Source organism: Poromitra crassiceps, assembly GCF_964638095.1.
Source record: "Poromitra crassiceps genome assembly, chromosome: 1".
NCBI classification, from domain to species: Eukaryota; Metazoa; Chordata; class Actinopteri; order Beryciformes; family Melamphaidae; genus Poromitra; species Poromitra crassiceps.
Window position 1 is genome coordinate 11,722,812 of NC_139623.1, and position 22,643 is coordinate 11,745,454.

Genomic DNA, 22,643 nt, shown 5'->3' on the forward strand with positions numbered 1-22,643 from the left:
TCTGAGAAGTTTCCATAAACAACTCCGAGGCCCTGTCAAATCTGCTCAATGAAAAGAACAAGGGATTCTTTAGCCTTAACGATGTTTCTGTGCCTCCTCGCTCACCCACAAAATCCTTAGCAAACACTATTAAAGGCCAAAGAAAACTAACCAACAAAGCAAACCACACAAGAGTCAGGAAAGTACGTGTCCTCTTGTTTATTAAGACTTGGGGAATGTCAATAAGAACATGTCTATACTGTACAGTAGGAGGGCTGAAGAGGCCAGCTGGCAGAGGCACAATGACCTTCTGCTATTCTCCCCATTGATAATGACCCAGACACAGGCGCACCGCCCATCAGCCAGACCCCTAATAAAGCCAAACACTCTCTGTATCATCTGCTAATAACCAACACGCAGCCGCAGTCACTCTCTGTATCATCTGCTAATAACCCCCAACGCAGCCGCAGTCACGTCACGCACAGACCGAGGAGCCGGCCAAGCTCCGGGCGGACAGGAAGTAGCGGAAAGCATCCCTGCTCCATCGATCTGGGGCTTTGCACTGCCTGCTGGCACGAGGTGGTAGCTGCATTCTTCTTCTTGCCCCCATACACACACAGACAAAGAGTACTGTAGAGAAGGAACAGGGGGGGGGGGGGGGGGGGGGGACAAAACAGATACACACAGTGCAAAACATTTCCTTCCAATCAATCCTTTCAGTACATTCATTTGTTAGGCCCTTGGTTGTGGGGCGGCTACACGTACAATACGCATGCACGCGCACACACACACAAAACACGCACACACACACACACAAAACACACGCGCACGCGCACACACACACACACACACACACACACACACACACACACACGGGTGGTATTCTTCCTGGAGCAGGAGAGGTAAACTCGTTACTCTTTTCTTAATTGGTACAGAGATTCCGTCCTTCTTTTCCCCTAAGCAACCCCTCCAGGGGAATGCAGATTAATTGTCCTTTGAGTCCTCATAATACCACCACCTCCCCACACATGTACTGTACACAAAACACATACATTCTCAGCTAGAAGAAACCCACTTCCACTCTCTATGGACCGACACCCCACTTGTCCGCTGTCAGTCTCACAGTTCAGTAGAAGATAACGCAGCTCCAAAAATCAGACCAGTGCATTTCCATTTAGAGTTCCCCCAATTCCCTCACCACCCCCCCAGCCTCCATCCCAGCCGTCTCCTGCCTCGGACTCACTGGGTGAGCCTCAGGATGTACCCGTGCAGCTGGTCTGAGAAGGCCTGGAGGGAGAACTTCTCTTGTACCCTCCTCCTCCCAGCTTGGCCCATGTCCCTACGGAGTTGGGGCTCCGTGACGAGCCTCTCCATGGCCTCAGAGAAGGCCTCGGCGGTGGGCTCACACAGGAAGCCCGTCTCCCCGTCCGCCACGCTCTCCAGCGGGCCCCCGGAGTTCACGGCGATAACGGGGCAGCAGCAGTACATGGCCTCTATGGGGACGATCCCAAAATGCTCTCTGCTTGGCGTGTAGAGCACCGCCGCGCTGCCCCGCAGCAGCGCCACTTTCTCCTGATCGGACGGGGAGTGCAGGAAGGTGACGCAGCCTGTCAGGTCCAGCCGTGCCGCTAACTCCTTCAGCTCAGCATAGTGTTGAACGTTCTCAGCCACTCGCTCGTCATAGCCCCCCGCCACCACCAGGCGGACGCCTGCTGCCTGGCCCGAGGGCAGGCTGCCCCGCAGGGCAGCCAGGGCGTGCAGGGCGAGGCCCAGGTTCTTCTTGCGCTCATAGCGGTTCAGAGAGAGGAAGCGGCAAGAGGCGCCATCAAGGAGCTCCAGTGTCTCACTGGACGGCTGGTCAAAGGTACGGGTGTTCAGGGAGGGGTAGAGGACATCCGTCTGGACCCCCCCTAAACTGCGAAAGGTGTCCCTGAAGACCCCCGCCGTGAACTGGCTGTTCACCAGAATCTAAGAGGAAGGAGAGAGATCAGGATAAGGATCTTGCATATATCACAAATGTTTTAATTCGTTTAATTGAGTTAAATGGCTGGAGCCTGAGGTCTTTGGTCATCTAAAGTCTAGACTGAAATCAAAATGTTATCAGGTCTTTTCCAATAAGGTCCTGGGCTTGTGGCTGAGGAGATCTGGTTGGTCAAATCAGTATCTTCTTTTACTCTTTACAAAATCATTTTAATAAGACTTTTTTTTTTATGGTTAAATAGAGTTGCGTTTACGAATAATGTATGCATTGTATTTTGATTTATTCCATGTCATTATAGTTTTTTACCACAGTGTGGCTGCAATGGCACCGTGGTCTCCAAGAGCCAATTCAAGTCTGTCAGTCAAGCTGAGACATTTCACTCCTCTGGGCACTGTCAAACATTACGGTGTGGTAAAAAAAAAGATTTAAATTGCTTCATGTTGAGCAAGTAAGTAAAATAAAGGGTAAAAATGTTATTATTGTGAAAATTAAACATCTCATGTTGGCTGCAATTTCCCACTGCCGTAGCCCTCTTCTTCTGTAGCCGGTTTTAACTTGACAACAAAAACATTCTAAATTGAACCCCCTGTTTGCTATGGACATAAAAGAAAAAAAACATTCAAGTGCAGGACTGACCATTCCATGCAAACCGTCTATACAGCTGAGCGGCGAAAACAAAAGTAACGATGTCGAGTGAATATTTCTGCAGTTTGCCGAATGCTGAGAAAAAGGAAGTGCTGTGGGGTTGTGCTCTGGTGAAAACCGTCTATACAAACAAATTTTGATGTTGTCACATGACAAGAGTTTGTACAGGCTACTGTATTTCAATACAATGTTGTAGTGGAGGTGGACAAAATAATACAAAAAGTAATGCTTCACGCCCATCATATCTCAGAAAAACATACTTAAGATCAGCTTCTACCCAAGAGCCATACAAGAACTATCAAACACTGACACCGACTGTTTGGGACTGCTATGACTACCAGTACTACAATACTTGCAGTACACTGCATAGATGTTTACATGTATATGTACATTTTTAAATGCAGGGTGGCAGAGACAGTGTAGGGTGGGCTGCCCATCCCAACCTGAATTTTGGAAATTTGCACATGTGGCTGCAGCTATAGACCTTAATGAAAAGAGTGATATTGATTGTAAAAGATTATTTATTTTGAACCTTTTTATTTTATATGGGAAATAATATATACATAAGTGCAAGTGGACTTCCAAGAAACCACACGTACAACAGTTCAAAGTTGAATTCGGACATTACATTCAAACTTTATGTGGTCTCAAGAACAGCAAAGCCTTAAAAACTGTGAATATTTGTAAAGATTTAAATATTTGTATTAATGCCTGAGTGTATTCTAACATGCTACCCCTGTTTGTTTGTTTGTTTGTTTGTTCTGTTTTTTATTTATTTTATTTCTGTGTTGATGTTGAATGTATGCTTGTTGACTTGTATGCTTTAGAATGGAAAAGAAAATGGAAGCTGGAAGCTTTCCCTGTTGAAGAATTATCCGATATCCCACTACACACACCAGAGTTCAAGACTTGTATGGCTGCCTTCCAACCAGGATGGAAGTTGTCCTGAAGGCAATCTGTGACTCTGTCCCTTTTACGTTACTTGATATTTGTACATGGGTGTTTTCGATATTTTTCCCACCCCCTTGTATGGCAATATACACCGCTAATTTTTCATGATTGCAAACCAAATCAGATGATGGCATTTTAGAGGGAAAAAATCACATTGCTCTATAAGCACTACTTCTATCTAGGGCTGGGCAATATATTGATATTATATTGATATCAGAATCAGAATTATTTTATTCTGCCATTAGGGCAATAGTATATACACGGAAATTGTCTTGGTGTAGTAGGTGCACAGGGTTACATGAGATATATACAACACAATAACACAATAAATATGCCTAAATTTAAACATATCATGATATGAGATTAGATATCATCTTGTTGTTGGATATCAAAATATCATAGTGTTGTCTTTTCCTGGGTTAAAGGCTGCATTACATTAAAGTGATGTGATTTTCTAGCTGTTTTATTAATTGTCTTTACCCACTTAGTCATTATCCACATTACTGGTGATTATTTATAAAAATCTCATTGTGCAAATATTTTATGAAAGCACAAATAGTCGTCCCTACAATATTGTTGCAATATTGATAAAGGTATTTGGTCAAAGATATTGCGATATTTGAATTTGTCCATATCGCCCAGCCCTATGTTTTTTTATGCCAGGCTCAAACTACACAAATTCAGCCCGATATTAACACGATTTGGTCGTGGCCGACACATATCCAGCGTCGGGCCAGAATATAAACATCGGGAAGCGACGAACGGCCGTCTTTACCTCTTGTAGTGTGACATAATCAAAGTGCTGGGGATGCCTCACGACACCCCGACGAAAAGTCTAGCATGCCAGTCTTTTTCTCATTTTCTCACCTAGTTTAACATCGACTACGACAAGTTCCTTTTGACTTCAGCTTGGGGTGCGGCTTGTTTTCAGCGGCAGAGACACAGAGTGTCCCCGCCCCGTAACCATAGTAACTCACTCACTCCTGGTTCCTGCATGTGAGGAGAAGGAGAAGGAGGAGGAGAGGAGAGGAGAAGGAGGAGGAGAGGAGAGGAGAGGAGAGGAGAAGGAGGAGGAGAGGAGAGGAGAGGAGAAGAGAGGAGAGGAGAGGAGAAGGAGAGGAGAGGAGAGGAGAGGGGAGGAGAGGAGAAGGAGGAGGAGAGGAGAGGAGAGGGGAGGAGAGGAGAGGAGAGGGGAGGAGAGGAGAAGGAGGAGGAGAGGAGAGGAGAGGGGAGGGGAGGAGAGGAGAGGGGAGGGGAGGAGAGGAGAGGGGAGGGGAGGAGAAGGAGAAGGAGGAGGAGAGGAGAGGAGAGGAGAGGAGAGGAGAGGAGAAGGAGGAGGAGAGGAGAGGAGAGGAGAGGAGAAGGAGGAGGAGAGGAGAGGAGAGGGGAGGGGAGGAGAAGGAGAAGGAGGAGGAGAGGAGAGGAGAGGAGAGGAGAGGAGAGGAGAGGAGAGGAGAGGAGAGGAGAGGAGAGGAGAGGAGAGGAGAGGAGAGGAGAGGTACTGCTGTGAAGAGCTGCTAACAGCATGCAGGGAAAGCGAGAAATAGGCTACAAAATTAATTGGCTATTAAATTATATTGTAGGCTACAATATACGAGGTAGGCTATACATTTTGTAGCATATATTTCTTGTTTTTTGCTGCTACACACGGTGCTGCCATGGCGCTGTGCTGTCTGTCGTGCTTGTCCGTGCGCTGTCAGTTGCTCCGTGAGGTTATCAATATGAATTTATTTTTCACTGCATGAGAAAATGGATTTGTAGCGTGCGCATTGTTCCCGACTTTCTGCCTGAGAGTTGGCAGCTCTGGTCAGGGTCAGACTTGTAGTGTTGCCAGTTTAACCGGCCAAGACACGGCAAGAATTTATGGCAGTATGATTGCCTAATCTGACATGGTGACATTGTGAAAAAAATATTGCATATTCTGATATTCTGGCATTAATAAAAGTGCTTGTGACATCTCACATGTGGATTTAACTTAGAACTGAACATTTAGCCCACTTCGTAGAAAATACAGAGATATACATTGTGTATCGCCACTCAGCCGGAACATATCTCTGTAATAGGCATTCTGTTTGCTAGCAGCTGAGTTGCTAATGTTAAGTCAAGCAGCCTAACATCACCGTGCTCTATAGAAGACATTACAGCAGCTGATCAACTAGCCTGAGATCATATTAAGATAAACTGGTAATGAATTAGCTCTATATGTCATCACCACTAATGCATCATGGGACTGTGCAAAATATGTACGTTGTTCTTTTACAATCTACTCTTTCACTTTTGATTACTTTAAATCAATCATTTACTGCTTTACTGTACTGTAAAGCATTGTGGGACATTGTTACACAAAGTGCTGTATAAATAAAGTTTATTATTATGGTTTATTACACACATCTCCTATATACTGTACAGTACCTCTAAAATGATCTGTCTGGTGCCATAAACCTACTATGTGCATCTGAATCAACATACATGGTCATCATTTAGAATTCAGTAACTCTTTACTGCTGTTTAAGCCAGAAATCACCTCCCTGTCTGCAGCTGGTGCAAAACGCAGCAGCAGGGCTTTAAGATCCAATTTGGAATCTGAATCGCATTACCCCCATTTTAGCATCTCTACACTTGTCTGCCTCTTAGTTTTACATTTCATTTGAAATATTGTATTACTTACAAGACATGGCTAAGTGTAGCCCCTAGCTCCACTGCACACCTTAACTACACCGGAGCTGCATTCCGGCCTGAAATCCTCAGGCAAGACCCTCAGGCCGTTCTCAAATGCCATCAGGGACCCTATGGGTATAAAATGCCTGAGGAGTGACATCTTTTATCACTTGTCTTAAATCTCCTTTTCACACACAGGGCCCTATCTTCGTACAGGCGATATCCCAGCAAAACGCATCCCCACCACACGGGAACATATTGTAATGATTTATACAGAAACATAACTGTTTAAAAATGATATAATTGTTTGGGTAGACGTGACCCCCCTGTTTTTAAGTTAAAACGCATGGTGGTGCGGGGAAGCATAACTCGTCACAACAACGGGCGCAAACGCAGATTAGAGGCGTGCCAAATCATTTATGCACGGCGCAAACGGGATTTGGGCGGTGTTAACCACCAGAATTATTCACAGGTGTGGCCTGGCAATGCCTGGGCGTTAGATCAATCAAACCAGATTCCCATCTTGCTGTCCATGTAATACAGTTTGCGTGAGGCATGCTGTAATTCTTCCCATGCGTAATTTGGATAGGTGTAGGCCTATTGACTGTATATATTATCCCTATCTCATATTATACAACAGGTAGTTCCGGCCGAGCAATTTGATTGGACAAGAGGGATCTTACGAGTGCCTATATTTCACGATAATGCACTGGCGCTTCACTGTGTGTAGGGTAGGCTATATCACTCCGCTTCACAGCTGCTCTAATCAACAAAACAAACACCAGCCACGTTACATTGAACGTCATTCAAAGCGTAACCGAGAGCGCAAAGATGGATTTTTTTCCTAACATAACTTTTGACTTAAACTATGAATGCTCGTCAGAAGAGGACGAGGGGGAGCAACATTCTAATGCGGAAACCTCCAGGGGCCGGTTGCACCAACTGGTCTTAACTATGCCTGGTCGTAACTCCTACGTCGGTCTTATAAGACCATGGACTTACGCCTGTTGCACCAACACGGCTTACGTCTGGTCAGTATGCTGGTCGTAGCAATGCGCGTCCATGTGAATTGCCAGGGAATGCCCCCTGATTGGATGATGTTGCAAAAAATGTGCCTCGCGACCTGCTTGGAGCACTGTGCCACTACGCTCTCTCAGCCACTACTGTAAAACACCCTCCCTCGCTCCGGGGGAAAATGGCGGCTATTGAGCCAGACAGACAGTCTGAATGAAATTGAATGTAACGTTCCCAATTCTATGTATTACATTCTAAAAAACTAACGGCAACATTTTGGAAGGCTAAGCCACACAACTAGTTCGTTGTAATCTAACAGCATGCTTCAAAAGACGGAGAACTGGCTGTGTTACGACGATCAGGGTAAGGACTCAAAACGGTCTCCGCTGATAAGACACGGAGATCTCTGTTACAGGGGGTTCCTCTGCCTTTCCGACATGCTGCCACTCCGAACGTTAACTTCCATTATTCGGACTGGCGGTCGTTCACCTTAGAAGCCGCAATGCCGACCTTAGGTTTAGGCGTGGCCGTGGGGGTGGGAGAGGTTAGGTTTTGGGTTAGGGTCTGGGGGAGGTTAGGTTTAGGCATGGGGGGAGGTTAGGTTTGGCGTGGGGGCTGGGAGAGGTTAGTGAAAAACGGGGAATATAGACCCCCTTTCTGAGTGCCGATATTTCGGAGTGGCAGAACGTCGGAGTGGCAGCATGTAACCCTGTTACAGGCAGGCGCTACGCCTCCTCCTGACCAGGCGGGCTGATTAGGCTACATTTTCTGCAAAGGGAAAGCTGGGGGGACTATTTTTGTTGGCGGAGGAATAAATACAGAAATCATCTATTTTCTCAGCTTTTTGTCATTTTTTTTTAATCAGCTTTGTTTAATAGAACTGTTGTATAAAAGCAATATCACACTCGAGGTCGTGCATTGTTGGCTAATATTGGCACTGCTGTGATTATCTACGCGTGATTATCTACGGCACTCGGCCTGCGGCCTCGTGCCTGCGACCGAATCACAGCAGTGCCAATATTAGCCAACAATGCACTCCCTCTCGTGTGATATTGCTTAAACGACACCATCACATCATATACCTGTTAAAAACATCTGAGTTTTGATGCAATTCGGGTTATTTTGTTGACTGGGGTGGGACAATAGAAATGTGTTTGCAGCGGGTAAACTTTTATTTATTTATTTTTATTTTACCTTTATTTTACCAGGCGAGACAATTAAGAACAAAATTCTTATTTACAATGTCGGCCTGCCTCATAAGGGGAAAAGGGAGGAGGGCTAAAAGATCAAAACATGTTAAAAACAAAGCACATAAAACTACAATTAAATCGACAATTAAATGAGATGCAACAAAACAACAATAAGCATTAAACACAGCAGTAAAAAGCACATAACACAACATCAACGCAAGGACAGCAACAATAACACAGAGAGGTATAAAAACAGAAAGTGAGCAGACATGAGCGCAAGGGGGCATAAAAACAAGTAAAGGTGGACAGAGGGGGTGTGTAATGGAAGTGATACAAGTGTTACCCTACAGAGAAGGGAAGCATGTACAAGAAACAGTGAGGGTGTCTGAAATAGTGAGTCTGAAGGCAGAGAGGGAGATGAGTTTGTCCAGTTTGAGGGTTTTTTGCAGAGCATTCCAGTCAGAGGGGGCAGCAAACTGGAATGATGCACGGCCAAGGGAAGTGGTGGATTTGGGAATTTTGAGTTGGATGTGGAGTGAGGATCGGGTGTTGTGAGTGACAGGCAGAGGGTGAAGCAGGTGACACAGATAGGTGGAGCCAAAAGAAAAGATTGGAGGATTTACAGTGGACTCAATTAAAACTCGACTCATGCCGAGGCTTGTGCCAGATCGGCTGTGATGCCAACGACCCTCCGTGTTATAGCAGGTGAAGGTGAATAGCCTATTGCAAGTAGGCTACAATGTACAAGTTTTCTCAATGAATTTACCATAACCCCTCCTTGCAATGTGATAAACGTTTCTCAGTGAATTATAGTTGATTGCCTCACCAAATAATCTGCTGGTTACCCAATTTTAGCAGCAGAATTTGATGTCCTGGGGTGGCATGTCTGTGCGTAATGACGTTTCTGCGCTGCGCTGTGCGGAGATTATGGTGCGCTCCAGCGCAGTGAGGTATTTAGCACGTACGAGGTCCTTTTCAAAGCTCTTAGCGCAAAGTAATTGCACGCTGCTGACGATAGGATAATGCCATCTAGTCAAGTGTATTTAAATCTGTATTTTGTATTTTGTATAATATACAGAAAACAAATAAAAAAACTTTGAACAAAAAAAGGATAATGCCATCTATCCCCACATTTTAGCGCTGAAATGCCGGCTTTGGCATGTGGCACGCCTATGCCCAGTACAATTATTAGACCATCATTCCTAGCAGACACCTACCTGAGCTGACCTACCTGAAATCTGTCATTCCAATCCTTCAAATATCTTGGCAATCCTCTGTATTTTTTTCGTCAAAACTACACAATTGAAGGTTTGAGTCTTTGTTTTACTAACAAAAGGTAAATCAGTTACCAAAGTGCAATTTAAGACGAACATTGGACCAAGCACAGGCTTCAGCCCAACACCACATAGCCCAGGCTCTGCTGCTAAGCTACATCCACCTAGCCAAGGCCCTGGTAGCTGGGCTCCTGCCCAGCCACCACCACCAGGCCCAGGATCTGCTGCCCAGCCCAGCCACCACCATCAGGCCCAGGCTCTGCTGCCCAGCCACCACCACCAGGCACTGGCTCTGCTTCCCAGCCCAGCCAACACCACCAGGCCTGGGCTCGGCTGCCCAGCCACCACTACCACCAGGCCTAGGCTTTGTAGCCTACAGCTTCACAACCAACTATCAGGCACAGGTTTCAACATCACCGGCAGTGTGGTTCGTTTTTAGCCTAGATCTGCCGATTGTGCTAGCTTGTTTGTATTGTATTGTGGTGTATTGTGGTGACCTGAACCAAAGCCAACTACAGCAGCAGCTGTGAAGCAACTAGGATGGCCCCGAAAAAACAACCAGAGACAGACGACACTGTCTCGCTTGCAGTGGTTCATGAACTTCTGGAACAACAAAAGACATTCTACAAAGATCTGATCAGCCAACAAGAAAAGCGCTTCAAGGACTTTGTCCAGATGATCCTGGACTCGTCCAACAAGCGAATGGATGGTGTGATAAGAGAAGTGCAGGAATTAAAAACTAGCCTGCAGTTTTCACAGAATGAGGTTGATGACCTAAAAAAAGCAAAGGTCAATACATCTGAACGCCTTCATAACATAAAGGCTGACCTCACTTCACAGCAGGAATCAGCTCGCAATTTATTTGCTAAAGTGGATTATGCTGACAATCTCTCAAGACGAAACAACATCATCATTGATGGTGTCGACGAATCTCCCAATGAAAAATGGAATGAGACGGAAGAGAAAGTCAAAAACATTCTTGCAGAGAAGATGAAAATTGATCACCGCCTTATCGAAATCGAACGAGCTCATCGTTCAGGAAAACCTGGCCTGAATGGTAACAGACCAAGACCAATCACAGTGAAGCTCCTCAGGCACAAGGACAAACTTTCCATTTTGGCGAAGGCAAAATCTCTCAAAGGATCTAACATCTATATAAATGAGGACTTTTCTGATGCTATCCGGCAGAAGCGGAGAGAACTTCTGCCAGAGATGAAGGCTGCACGAGAGAGAGGTGACATAGCCTATCTACGATATGACAAGCTTATCGTGCACCAACCAACACACAAGCCATTAAGAAGAGATTAGCCACATTGAGCCACATTTTAAGATGCCCATCTGCTTGTAGTTGTAGTTTGCTGTAATCAATTTACACCTTACAGCTTATGTCTAATCATGCCTTGTGTTCACAATGTAAAAAAAAGATAAATTCATCCATCTATTGTGCACTTTGCAAAAAAAGTTTTCACATAAAGTGTACACCAGTAACCAAAAAGTCATCTGACAAGTGGGCTTCTTGGACTTGCAAAGAATGTGTATCAGTGTTTCCATTTAACATACTGGATGATGACGAGTTCTCAGTTTACTTGTTGAATAATGGTGACTCAAAACATATAGATATTGAGAAGATGATATTTAACCCTTTTGAGTTAAACGGTAAAAGAAATGGTCATGATACAAATTTTGATCCTGATATCAACTTTTTTTCATCTACTGTCAAGCTAGATTCTTGTCTCTACTACAGAGAATCACAATTCAATACCTACATCAATTCTCTCCCTAAAACATCCAATCTTTTTTCTTTATTGCATTTAAATACTCGCAGCCTACCAAAGAACTACGACCAGCTCATGCATTATCTATCACTCTTAGAGCATGATTTTTCAGTTATTGCTCTAAGTGAGACATGGCTGACTGAAGAAACCAAGGAATTATATGATATGCCTTTGTATAATTCTGTACACTTTACTAGGGAATCTAGAATTGGGGGTGGAGTCTCAGTGTTTGTTCACAAGAAACACCATTTTGTGAGTAGACCTGATCTTTCCCTCAAATCCGATAAAATTGATATTGAATCAGTCTTCATTGAAATTCCCAGTCAAACCACTGGGAAAAACTCAATTATAGGCTGTGTATACAGACCACCAGATACAGATATAAGTAGTTTTAATGCTAGTATGAATACTACATTGGAGCTTATTAATAAGGAGGCCAAAACATGTTATATCCTTGGTGACTTTAACATTAATCTCTTTAAATGTGAAAATCATTCCCCAACTGAAGAATTTTTGAATAATTTATATGCAAATTGTTTTTATCCAACAATCAGTAAACCTACAAGGGTGACCACCCAATCTGCAACATTAATTGACAATGTAATGACAAATTCTATTAATAATTTGTCTACTCCAGGAATATTATATTCTGATATTTCTGATCATTTCCCAATCTTCCTAATTTCTGTTACAGACAGAAACAAATCAAAAAGTAAGGTTGTCACTGAAACATATAGAAAGTTTAATGCAAGTAACAAACATAAATTTAAAATCATGTTGGAAAAGATATCATTTGAAAATGTATTTGCGGAAAGGGACGCAAATCTGGCGTATTCCTTGTTTATGGAATCATTTAATTCAGCATTCTCCTCGTGTTTTCCTTTGGAAACATGCTCAAAAAGGTTGGATAAAAACAAAAATACTTGGTTTACTTCTGGCCTGCATAAGTCAGCTAAAATTAAAAATAAGCTCTATAAAAAATATATCTCGTGTCCTACACCCCTTAATCATGCAACTTATAAGATGTATAAAAATAAATATAATCACCTTATAAAAGCAGCCAAAAAAAAGTACTTCAGTAATCAATTTGAAAATTCTGCAAACAACATCAAAGCTACTTGGAAAGTTCTAAATGAATTACTCCAAAAGAAAAAAGTGTCCAATAAGCTTCCCCCTAGCTTCTTAGATGGGAACACTTCCATCACCAATCCTTTTGATATTGCCTGTAAATTTAATGAGTTTTTTGTGAATGTGGGAGTTTCCATATCCAACAAGTCTGGAAATACCAACGTGAATCCAACTGATTATATACAAGGTTCCTTTCCTCCCGTTTGCTCTTTTGAACCTCCCGACAATGAAGAGATAAATGAAATTATAATGGAATTAAAAAATTCTGCTCCAGGTCACGATGGAATTAGTTCATCCCTTGTGAAGGAAGTAAGAAACTCAATTATCAAACCTTTATTGCACATTTTTACAATGTCCATGGAAACGGGTGTTGTTCCATCTGACCTCAAACTTGCAAAAGTCATCCCACTTTTCAAAGCAGGTGATCCTGGATCCTTTACTAACTATCGACCCATTTCTGTTCTCCCATGTTTCTCCAAAATTCTCGAAAAATTAGTTTATAAACGTATTATTAACCATTTGAATAAGCAAAATATCCTGTATGAACACCAGTACGGATTCCGCAAAAACCACTCGGCTTACATGGCCCTTCTACAGTTAGTGGACAGGATTCACACTGCTTTGGAAAAAAAGGAATTTGCTTGTGGTATTTTTTTGGATCTCTCAAAAGCTTTTGATTCGGTTAATCATGACATCTTGGTTTCAAAACTGTATGCATATGGTTTTCATGGCAATATCTTCGGGTGGCTTAATAATTATATTTATAATAGAGAACAATATGTTACTTTTAATGGTATAGAGTCGAACAAGGCTAAAATTCAGTGTGGGGTGCCTCAAGGCTCAATCTTGGGGCCTTTACTTTTTCTTATATTCATAAACGATCTTGCAGCAGTATCGGATACTATGTTTCCAATATTATTCGCAGACGACACAAACTTATTGATGTCCAATAAAAATGTAACTGTCCTTATGAATGAGGTAAACATTGGTCTTCTCAGGTATTCCAAATGGTTTCAATCGAATAAATTGGCTTTAAATGTAAAAAAATCAAATTTTATGATATTTGCTGGTAAAATGAATTATAATTCGGAATTATTTAAAATATCTATTGATGGTGTTGAAATTAGTAAAGTCTCATCCACCAGGTTTCTAGGAGTCCTGATCGATGAGAAACTCACCTGGAAAGACCATATCAGCCAGGTCTGTAAGAAGATCACAAAATCCCTTGGAATTATTAGAAGGATTTGTGGACTTCTTAATTTCTCTTGTCTTCTAACTTTATATTACAGTCTAATATTCCCATACCTTTCATACTGTAATATTGTTTGGGCTAGTACCTTCCCCACTCATTTGCATAAACTTTTATTGCTACAAAAACGTTTTGTTAGACTAGCAACATTTTCAAAGCCGTATGCTGAAACTGCCGCGCTCTTTTGTAAATGTGGTGTGATGTCAATTTTTGATATCAACATTTTTCAAACCTGCATTTTCATTTTCAAATTGAAGTATATGAGTACTGACTTACCAGAAAATTGTAAATCATTTTTCATCTGTAATTCACAAATTCATTCTTATCCTACTAGACAAAGCAATAACCTTAATATACCATTGTATCGTACATCCAGAGGTCAATTTTCGTTAAAATATCATGGAGCCAAAATATGGAATTCAAACTTACATTTATTGACTGTTTCTCTATCCCTGTCTGTGTACAAAAAGAAACTAAAAGGTTTTCTAATGTCTGGTAAATTTGGCACTGAGTGAGCTATGGCATTTCTGAGAGAGGTCTAAACCACATTCTCATTTTTATTTCTCTTTTTATTCCTATTTTTTTTATTTTTTTATTTTTTTTATTTCACTAATCTGAATTATCATTGCATTTAATGTTTGTTCAATGTTAATTGAGTAACTTGTATTATTATGTTTTTCTCTTGAGGTGAGATCTTTATATAAACCCGTAGTGGGTTTCTATCTCACCTGCACATGTTTTTTTTCTCCAATGTTGTAAACATTTTTTATTTTGTTCTGTTTTCCTTTAATGTGCAAATAAACATAAACATAAACAAATAAACAGGCATGCGCTTGTGCCCGTCCCCAATTTGCATTGCGCATGGCGTTAAATGAGCGCAAACGCTAAATTACCGCTTTTGGGAAGATAGGGCCCACAGGCTTTTATGCAATTGGGTTATACTTATTTTATTGTTGGGTTTTAATTCATGACTGGCATTTTTATTGTTTGTCATATTTACCTTTATTTACTTGTGTTCTACTGCTTGAAGCATTCTAGAACACCATTTGAATAGTGCAATATAAATTAAGTGCATTACGTTTATTATTATCATTTCTCCGAATGGGAAATTTAAAGCCCTATATGTTATTTGTGGTCTTGAATCATAGAAAAAGTGTATACAAGATATAACTAGAACAACCACACCGTGGGTTTATGCCTCCGCTATTAGTTCATTCTTGAGTCCAAATCGCCATTTGAGGCAAATTGGAAGAAATTCCATCAAGGCGCTCCTGAGATGTTGCGTTACAGAGCTTGGAAATTGGGTGTGTGAGGTCACAGTGACCTTGAACTTTGACATTTAACCATCAAAGTCTAATCAGTTTATCCTTGAGTGCAAGTGGAGGTTTGAGGCAAATTTGATTAAATTCCGTCAAAGCGTTCCTGAGATCTCACGTTAACGAGCATGAAACGAGTGGTCGTGATGTCACAGTAACCTTGAACTTTGACCACCAAAATCGAATCAGTTCATCCTTGAGTCCAAGTGACGTTTGAGGCAAATTCGAAGAAATTCCATCAAGACATTCCTGAGATATCGCGTTAACAAGCTTGAAAATTTGAGAGGTCACAGTGACCTTGACCTTTGACAACCAAAATGGAATCAGTTCATCCTTGCATCCAAGTCGATGTTTGAGCCAAATCAGAAGAAATTCCATCAAGCCGTTCTTGAGATATCGCGTTAACGAACTTGGGAATGGCGTTCGTGAGGTCACAGTGACCTTGAGCTTTGACCACCAAAATGTAATCAGTTCATTCTTGAGGACAAGTTAATGTTTGAGGCAAATTTGATGAAATTCCGTCAAGGCATTCCTGAGATATGGCGTTAACAAGCTTGAAAATGGGGTTGGAGAGGTCACAGTGATCTTGACCTTTGACCTTTGATCACCAAAATGTAATCCATTCATCCTTGCACCCAAGTCGACGTTTGAGCCAAATTGGAAGAAATTCCATCAAGCCATTCTTGAGATATCGCTTTAACGAACTTGGGAATGGCATTCGTGAGGTCACAGTGACCTTGACCTTTGACCACCAAAATCGAATCAGTTCATGCTTGAGTCCAAGTCGATGTTTGAGGCAAATTTGATGAAATTCCGTCAAAGCATTCCTGAGATATCGCGTTAACAAGCTTGAAAATGGCGTTCGAGAGGTCACAGTGACCTTGGCCTTTGACCTTTGACCACCAAAATATAATCAGTTCATGCTTGAGTCCAAGGCGATGTTTGAAGCAAATTTGATGAAATTCTGTCAAGGCATTCCTGAGATATTGCGTTAACAAGCTTGAAAATGGCGTTCGAGAGGTCACAGTGACCTTGGCCTTTGACCTTTGACCACCAAAATCTAATCAGTTCATGCTTGAGTCCAAGGCGATGTTTGAAGCAAATTTGATGAAATTCTGTCAAGGCATTCCTGAGATATCGCGTTAACAAGCTTGAAAATGGCATTCGAGAGGTCACAGTGACCTTGACCTTTGACCACCAAAATCGAATCAGTTCATGCTTGAGTCCAAGTCGATGTTTGAGGCAAATTTGATGAAATTCCGTCAAAGCATTCCTGAGATATCGCGTTAACAAGCTTGAAAATGGTGTTCGAGAGGTCACAGTGACCTTGGCCTTTGACCTTTGACCACCAAAATCTAATCAGTTCATGCTTGAGTCCAAGGCGATGTTTGAAGCAAATTTGATGAAATTCTGTCAAGGCATTCCTGAGATATCGCGTTAACAAGCTTGAAAATGGCGTTCGAGAGGTCACAGTGACCTTGGCCTTTGACCTTTGACCACCAAAATCTAATCAGTTCATGCTTGAGTCCAAGGCGATGTTTGAAGCAAATTTGATGAAATTCTGTCAAGGCATTCCTGAGATATCGCGTTAACAAGATTGAAAATGGCATTCGAGAGGTCACAGTGACCTTGACCTTTGACCACCAAAATCTAATCAGATCATCCTTGAGTCTAAGTCGATGTTTGAGGCAAATTTGATTAAATTCCGTCAAGGCGTTCCTCAGATATCGGACGGACGGACATACGGACAACCCGGATCCATAATGCCTCCGGCCTGGCTATCGCCGGTGGAGGCATACAAATTTAATTATACATAACTATACAATCTTCCAAAAAACAAGGCTAGGTCGAAACCTAGAGTGACGGATCGTTACTCTCCCTCTCAGATAGGACGTTATGATTGTTTATATGTATCTATTCATATTTTGATGTCATTGAGAGAAAGTGTGTCCTGGCTGCCAGTGTCCTGGCTGCATGCAGGTCCTGGAGGGATGGCAAGTTGCATCCGATTATCTTCTCAGCACAGCAGAGGATGCGCTGAAGTCTGTTAATGTCTTTGAGAGTGGCAGCAGCATACCAGACAGTGATGGAGGAGGTGAGGATGGACACAACGATGGAGGTGTAGAAGTGCACCATTGTGGCCTTTGGCACTTTGCTTTTCACTTCTGCCTGCCGGTCTCCTGTGCCAGCAGGGGGGGGGGGGGGGGGCGTGTCCTAGTAAATTGGCTTGTAAATCCATGACAGGATCGGACGCCAGCCAGCCAAAAATCGATTTGCATTTTTTTGACAATTTGAAAAAGTAGAGTTAAAGTGGGTGGAGTTATCTCAGGAGATTGATGATGTCAGCAATTCATTCATAATAAGCTGGTGTCATATGGGGATGCAGCATGGACATAAACACTGAGGGGGTGTTATGTCCATGCTGCATCACCATACGGTTTATATCGTTTGCAGGACGTTACTCAGAACACTGGACAGGTAGATAGAACGTGATGTGACCACGCCTCCACAACCCTGAGAAATTATTTGAGCAGCCTGATTGGCTGTTTTATAATAGTTGTGTGGGAAAAAATTCAAACTCATATTTGGGTGGGTAATTACCATATCAGCCATGCCAGTGGTGCGCTCCTCCAGCCAGTCGATGGGAGCGCGGTAAAGCTTCTTCAGGGCCGACTTCCTCTGGGTCAGCAGCTGGTCTGGGAAGTGACAGTAGAACAGAACCTTCTTCCTGTGACGGGACAGTCTCAGCACTGGGATACACACAGACACCTGGGGAGGAACAAAAGGAGCATAAACAAGGCAACAATAAACATGTCATCCCACACACATATTGCAGCCCCCCCAGTTTTTTTTTCTTTCAATATTTTATTTTTCGATTTTTCAGAACATCAAAAACAAAAACAAAAACAAACTCAGACCTAGAAAAAGAAAAAATATATACATATCAACAGCCAACATTACAAAGTAGTGCTACCAGCCAAATAGTGTCATATGTGCTTGTAGTAGATGTGCATGGGATCCCACGTAAAGCGTCCCTGAGAGATTAGCTGGGGGGGTTACTCGTCTCCCTTAACCTCGTCCAAGTGGGCCAGAAACAGGCCCCAAATACTTGAAAATTTGTTAGGCGAGTTGGTCCTCAGGAACCTGAGTCTCTCCATACGTACAACTGAAACCATGTCCGTCAGCCACAGTTGAAAAGGAGGCGAGGGAGACTTCCACTCCTTCAAAATGAGTCTCTTGGCAACAGTCATCCCCTGCGTCAGAGACTGTTGCACAGCTGTAGGGAGGAGCAGAGAAGATTCCGAGCAGCCAAAGATGGCGAGTTCCGCCTCTGGTTGAAGGGTTATTTTATAGGTCTTAGAGTACCAATCAAATATCTTGGCCCAGTATCCGGACAGTGAAGGGCAAAACCAGAAAGCATGAGACAGTGTACCCTCTGACACCTGACACCTATCACATAGCGGTGAGACAGAAGGGTATCTTGTGCAACCTAGACTTGGAATAATGTAGTGACTTTAAATTGGATCAGCTGCACCTTTCTGACGCAGCCCCCCTCAGCCGCACGCCGGTCCGGGGTATGTGCGTTTCCTAGCAGGCAACTCCATGGCTGGCAAGGAGGAGTTTGCAATAGAGCTGGCCTCCATTTTTTGCAGCCCCCCCACAGTTAATATCACCTTTACTGTACATTACATACATTACATTACGTCATTTAGCAGACGCTTTTATCCAAAGTGACTTACAATAACACATTTTTGTCAGCAATAGAGAAATCAACTATGCAACACAGTCTATGACAACTACAACTTCTGAAGGAATAGTGGTAATGTTTTTTTTCGTTTTTTTTTAGAGAGAGAGAGAGAGAGAGAGAGAGAGAGAGAGAAAGATGTTAGTTCAAGAAGGGCCCAGATGGAGCCTGAAAAGGTGTGTCTTTAGTCTTTGCCGAAAGGTCGGCAGTGATTCGGCCGTAGAGACCGAAGGTGGAAGCTCCACCATTGAGGTGCCAGGGACGAGAAGAGTCACGAACGGGTTGAGCGACTTTTGAGCCCCCGTAGCGGAGGAGGGGCGAGGCGTCCTGCACTTGTGGAGGAGCGGAGGGAGCGGTGAGAGATTTTTTTGGAGCCTGACCATAGATTGTAGCGCCCCGCTTGCACCAAACTGTAATTTTGAAAATGCCGCAGTGTCAGTGAGATGCATCATTTCCACAGGATTTGAAGAAATCCAATCAGGGTCTCAGGTATCGCGTGCAACATGGACAAGCAAACAAAGTGGCGACCCCTTCAGGCAGGGAGGAGAATTTTGAAAATGCCAGAAGACGGCAGTGTCTGTGAGGTGCATCACTCCCACGCGTTTGGGCAAAATCAGTGGTGTCATGACATGTCAGACATGACAGACACCAAGACAGACGACTGGGCAATGAAACAAAAGGAGATGGATCCCAGGTACTCTCCCCATTTCACCAAAGGTAAAAGAAAGAAAGAAGAAGTGTAAAACGCTACACAATATATCTGAATACAATATAAGAAATGCAATATATAAATATAAGAGAGAGAGAGATCATTGTTGATAGACAGACAGACAGACAGCTCACCTGATCACAGAAGATGACATCATACTCTAGCCCGCTGAAGAAGACCAGGTAGAGAGCCACATAGACCATCCTCAGGTAGGCACACAGGGCATGCAGGTAGCCACACACACTGGTGGGCAGCCAGTCACCTACACACACCTATCGGAAGAAGGAAAAAAAACAGGGTTATATGTACTTAAATATGTGTATGAAAAATGCATGAGAAAACGCAGGGTAAATTTGAGGAAAGCAACAATACTTAATACGATTTTTTGGATATATCTTTATGTGTGTATATAATATAACTATTATAGATTACTAGTACAGTAGCCGTTCCCCTCCCTCGCCTTCCACCATTCACAAATCATGCTCTCCCACTCTTCACCCCCCACCATCCTCCCCCTGCTTGCAGCCCCCCCAATTGGTCGAATTGATTGCATGAACACACATTCGACATTGCACTTTCTCGGGTCCCCAGCAGGGCACATGCCAAGGTGGTGCCTCACTCTGTCTGGTTCCCAGCAGCACACTCCCCAAATTTGAAGTCGATCGGACGACCAGTTCTCGAGATAAACCGGTTTTTGTGTTGCCAGTAGGTGGCGCTATGACTATGTCTGAAATTTGGCACCTCACTCTGTCGGGTTCACACTTCCCAGCAGCCCACTCCCCAAATTTTAAGTCGATCGGACGACCAGTTCTCGAGATAAACCACTTTTTGTGTTGCCAGTGCGCGTGTCACTCCGTCTGGTCCCCCTAAAGCGCATTTGCAGGGTTTGAAGTTGATCTGACAAACGGTTCTTGAGATGTGTGAAGGACAGACAGACAGACATACATAGATAGACATAAATACATACAGTACATACATATATACATAATTATTAGATTATACAGTATACGGTAGATATATTTTGCAATCCACAGGTGTGTGTGTGTGTGTGTGTGTGTGTGTGCGTGCGTGCATATGTGTGTGTGTGCGTGCGTGCATGCGTGCGTGCGTTCGTGCATGTGTACAAACTACCCACTACCCACCACAGGCAGCTGTGGGTCCAGCGTCTCAGAGAAGCAGTGTGTGGGATCATGATGGGCTGTCCAGACCTGGACGCTACATCCCCGAGACTTCAGAGCCACAGCAGCATCGACCACCAGCCGCTCCGCTCCACCGATACCCAGGTCTGGATGGAGGAACACCACCCGCGCCATCCTACGCATGCACGCACACGCACGCACGCACGCACGCACACGCACACGCGCACACACACACACACACGCACACAGAGGAATCAGTACTATTCAAATTAGCATATTTTATTTTGCTATGGGGGGATTTTGTTTTGCAGACAAGGTTGTTTGAAACACGCTAAAAACACCTAATAATCCTTCGACCAGCATGTGGCTCGGACCAAACCTGTAGTTATGGTTTATGTCCACTAGATATCACCCCACCATGTTGTTAAACAAATCAAGGATCTGGCATTGAGAGCTTTCTGGAGGGAATTGTTGAAAATAGCTAGAATAATTTGTCCATAGGCCTGTACCACGAAGCAAGATTAGTGGCTTCGAGGTAACTTCAGGTTTAACCCTAGGTTTGCCGTACCACGACGGTAGTTAACTTCTTACCGAGATAGATCACCATAGCAACTTATGCTCTATGGCTAACCTGCTTTGTAGCAGGTTAAGTTCAGAGGATAAGATAAAAACCCATGAAAGACACGCCTTCTTACCAATCAGCTCTCTAAACAGCGAGTCGCCATATGGTCCCCATATGAAAAATACATTGCATTCAAATGAAAAAGAAAAAGAAAAATGAAAAAGAAACATGGCTCCTGTTGAATTAATCAAGGACTGAAGCCTTGCACTTGTTGCAGGCTACATTTAAATTAAGCCCTACTTACCACTTTGGAATATGTTTTTATATATTCATTGTTGTGCTCTCAAGTAGGCAATTTGACCCCGCCGATCGATTGCAGCTGAACAGTGAGTGGAGAAATATCACTAAACCGGCATAAAAAGGTTAGATAAACATCTCCAAAGCGCACAGTGACGTGTGTGCAACGGAGCTGAGGCTGACGTTGGGTTGGACATGGTCATACATGCCAGAATAGCCTACTACATCTAAGCAATTTAATATGGGATCGCCTGCACACAGATTATTCATATCTAGGCTACTCCTGCATTTTGCAGCTGCAACTGTGTTGCTTTTGGCCTGGATGTTCCCAAATATTTATACCATTCATTGTCAGTGGGGAACCCCCAGAAAGCATTACAGTTAGGAATCTTCTTTTATTCCAACAGAATGTGATGTGAATAATAACCTAGCTGGGTTTATAAACTGTAACGTTAACGTTACAGCAACTTGATGGACAGCTGTCTTTATCTTAACACTACAGCCCCCACTCACTCCATCTTGTGAGATTATAAACTCAATAATGCTGAACGTTTACCTTAGTTTTGTATCTCGACTATGCACCTTATCCAAGTTTGGAAACCCGTTGCTGCTGTGTCTTTAGTCGAAACGCTGTCATGGATTACTCTGAAACTGTACCTGTCGGACGCCATGATGGCTCAAATTCTCTGTGGTGATTCTAGACATTTGCGCTTCATGTATGAACCACAATGGCGCCTAATTCCTCGTTGAGCAGCACTATCTTCCTGCGAGACACGTCGCCTCACGAAAAAAGCGGCCATTAATTTGCCTTTAAATGTAAGTACCAAAAAATATTCAGTTAAAATCTAATAAAACGAGAAATAAACGTGAAAAATATTGTATATGTGGAATATTCAAAACAAACACGTGAAATACGTTTTTCAACGCTAATTATCCGTATACAATAGGAGAAGACTGTCAGGCTCCTGCTCGGTCTCCTGCCGTGGTCTTCTGTTTTGCAGTCGTGTCCTTTTTAGACAAGCGTCATCTTT

The 22,643-nt window shown here is 43.1% G+C and overlaps 1 protein-coding gene across 2 annotated transcripts; it reads right to left on the reverse strand.

The window, feature by feature from the left end:
• Positions 1 to 217: 217 nt before the first annotated feature.
• On the reverse strand, positions 218 to 22,299 carry alg2 (ALG2 alpha-1,3/1,6-mannosyltransferase; the record flags this gene model as incomplete). 2 transcript variants are annotated; one of them, XM_083640577.1, is made up of 5 exons in its annotated part: positions 218 to 1,947; positions 17,762 to 17,929; positions 19,749 to 19,886; positions 20,757 to 20,928; positions 22,169 to 22,299. In XM_083640577.1, 4 exons carry the CDS (start codon positions 20,925 to 20,927, stop codon positions 1,219 to 1,221), a joined length of 1,206 nt encoding a protein of 401 aa, XP_083496703.1. In that variant the 3' UTR covers positions 218 to 1,218. The 2 variants fall into 2 exon arrangements, with proteins under 2 accessions (XP_083496703.1, XP_083496702.1); XM_083640576.1 differs by lacking the exon at positions 22,169 to 22,299 and having other exon boundaries at positions 20,757 to 20,936.
• Positions 22,300 to 22,643: the final 344 nt, after the last annotated feature.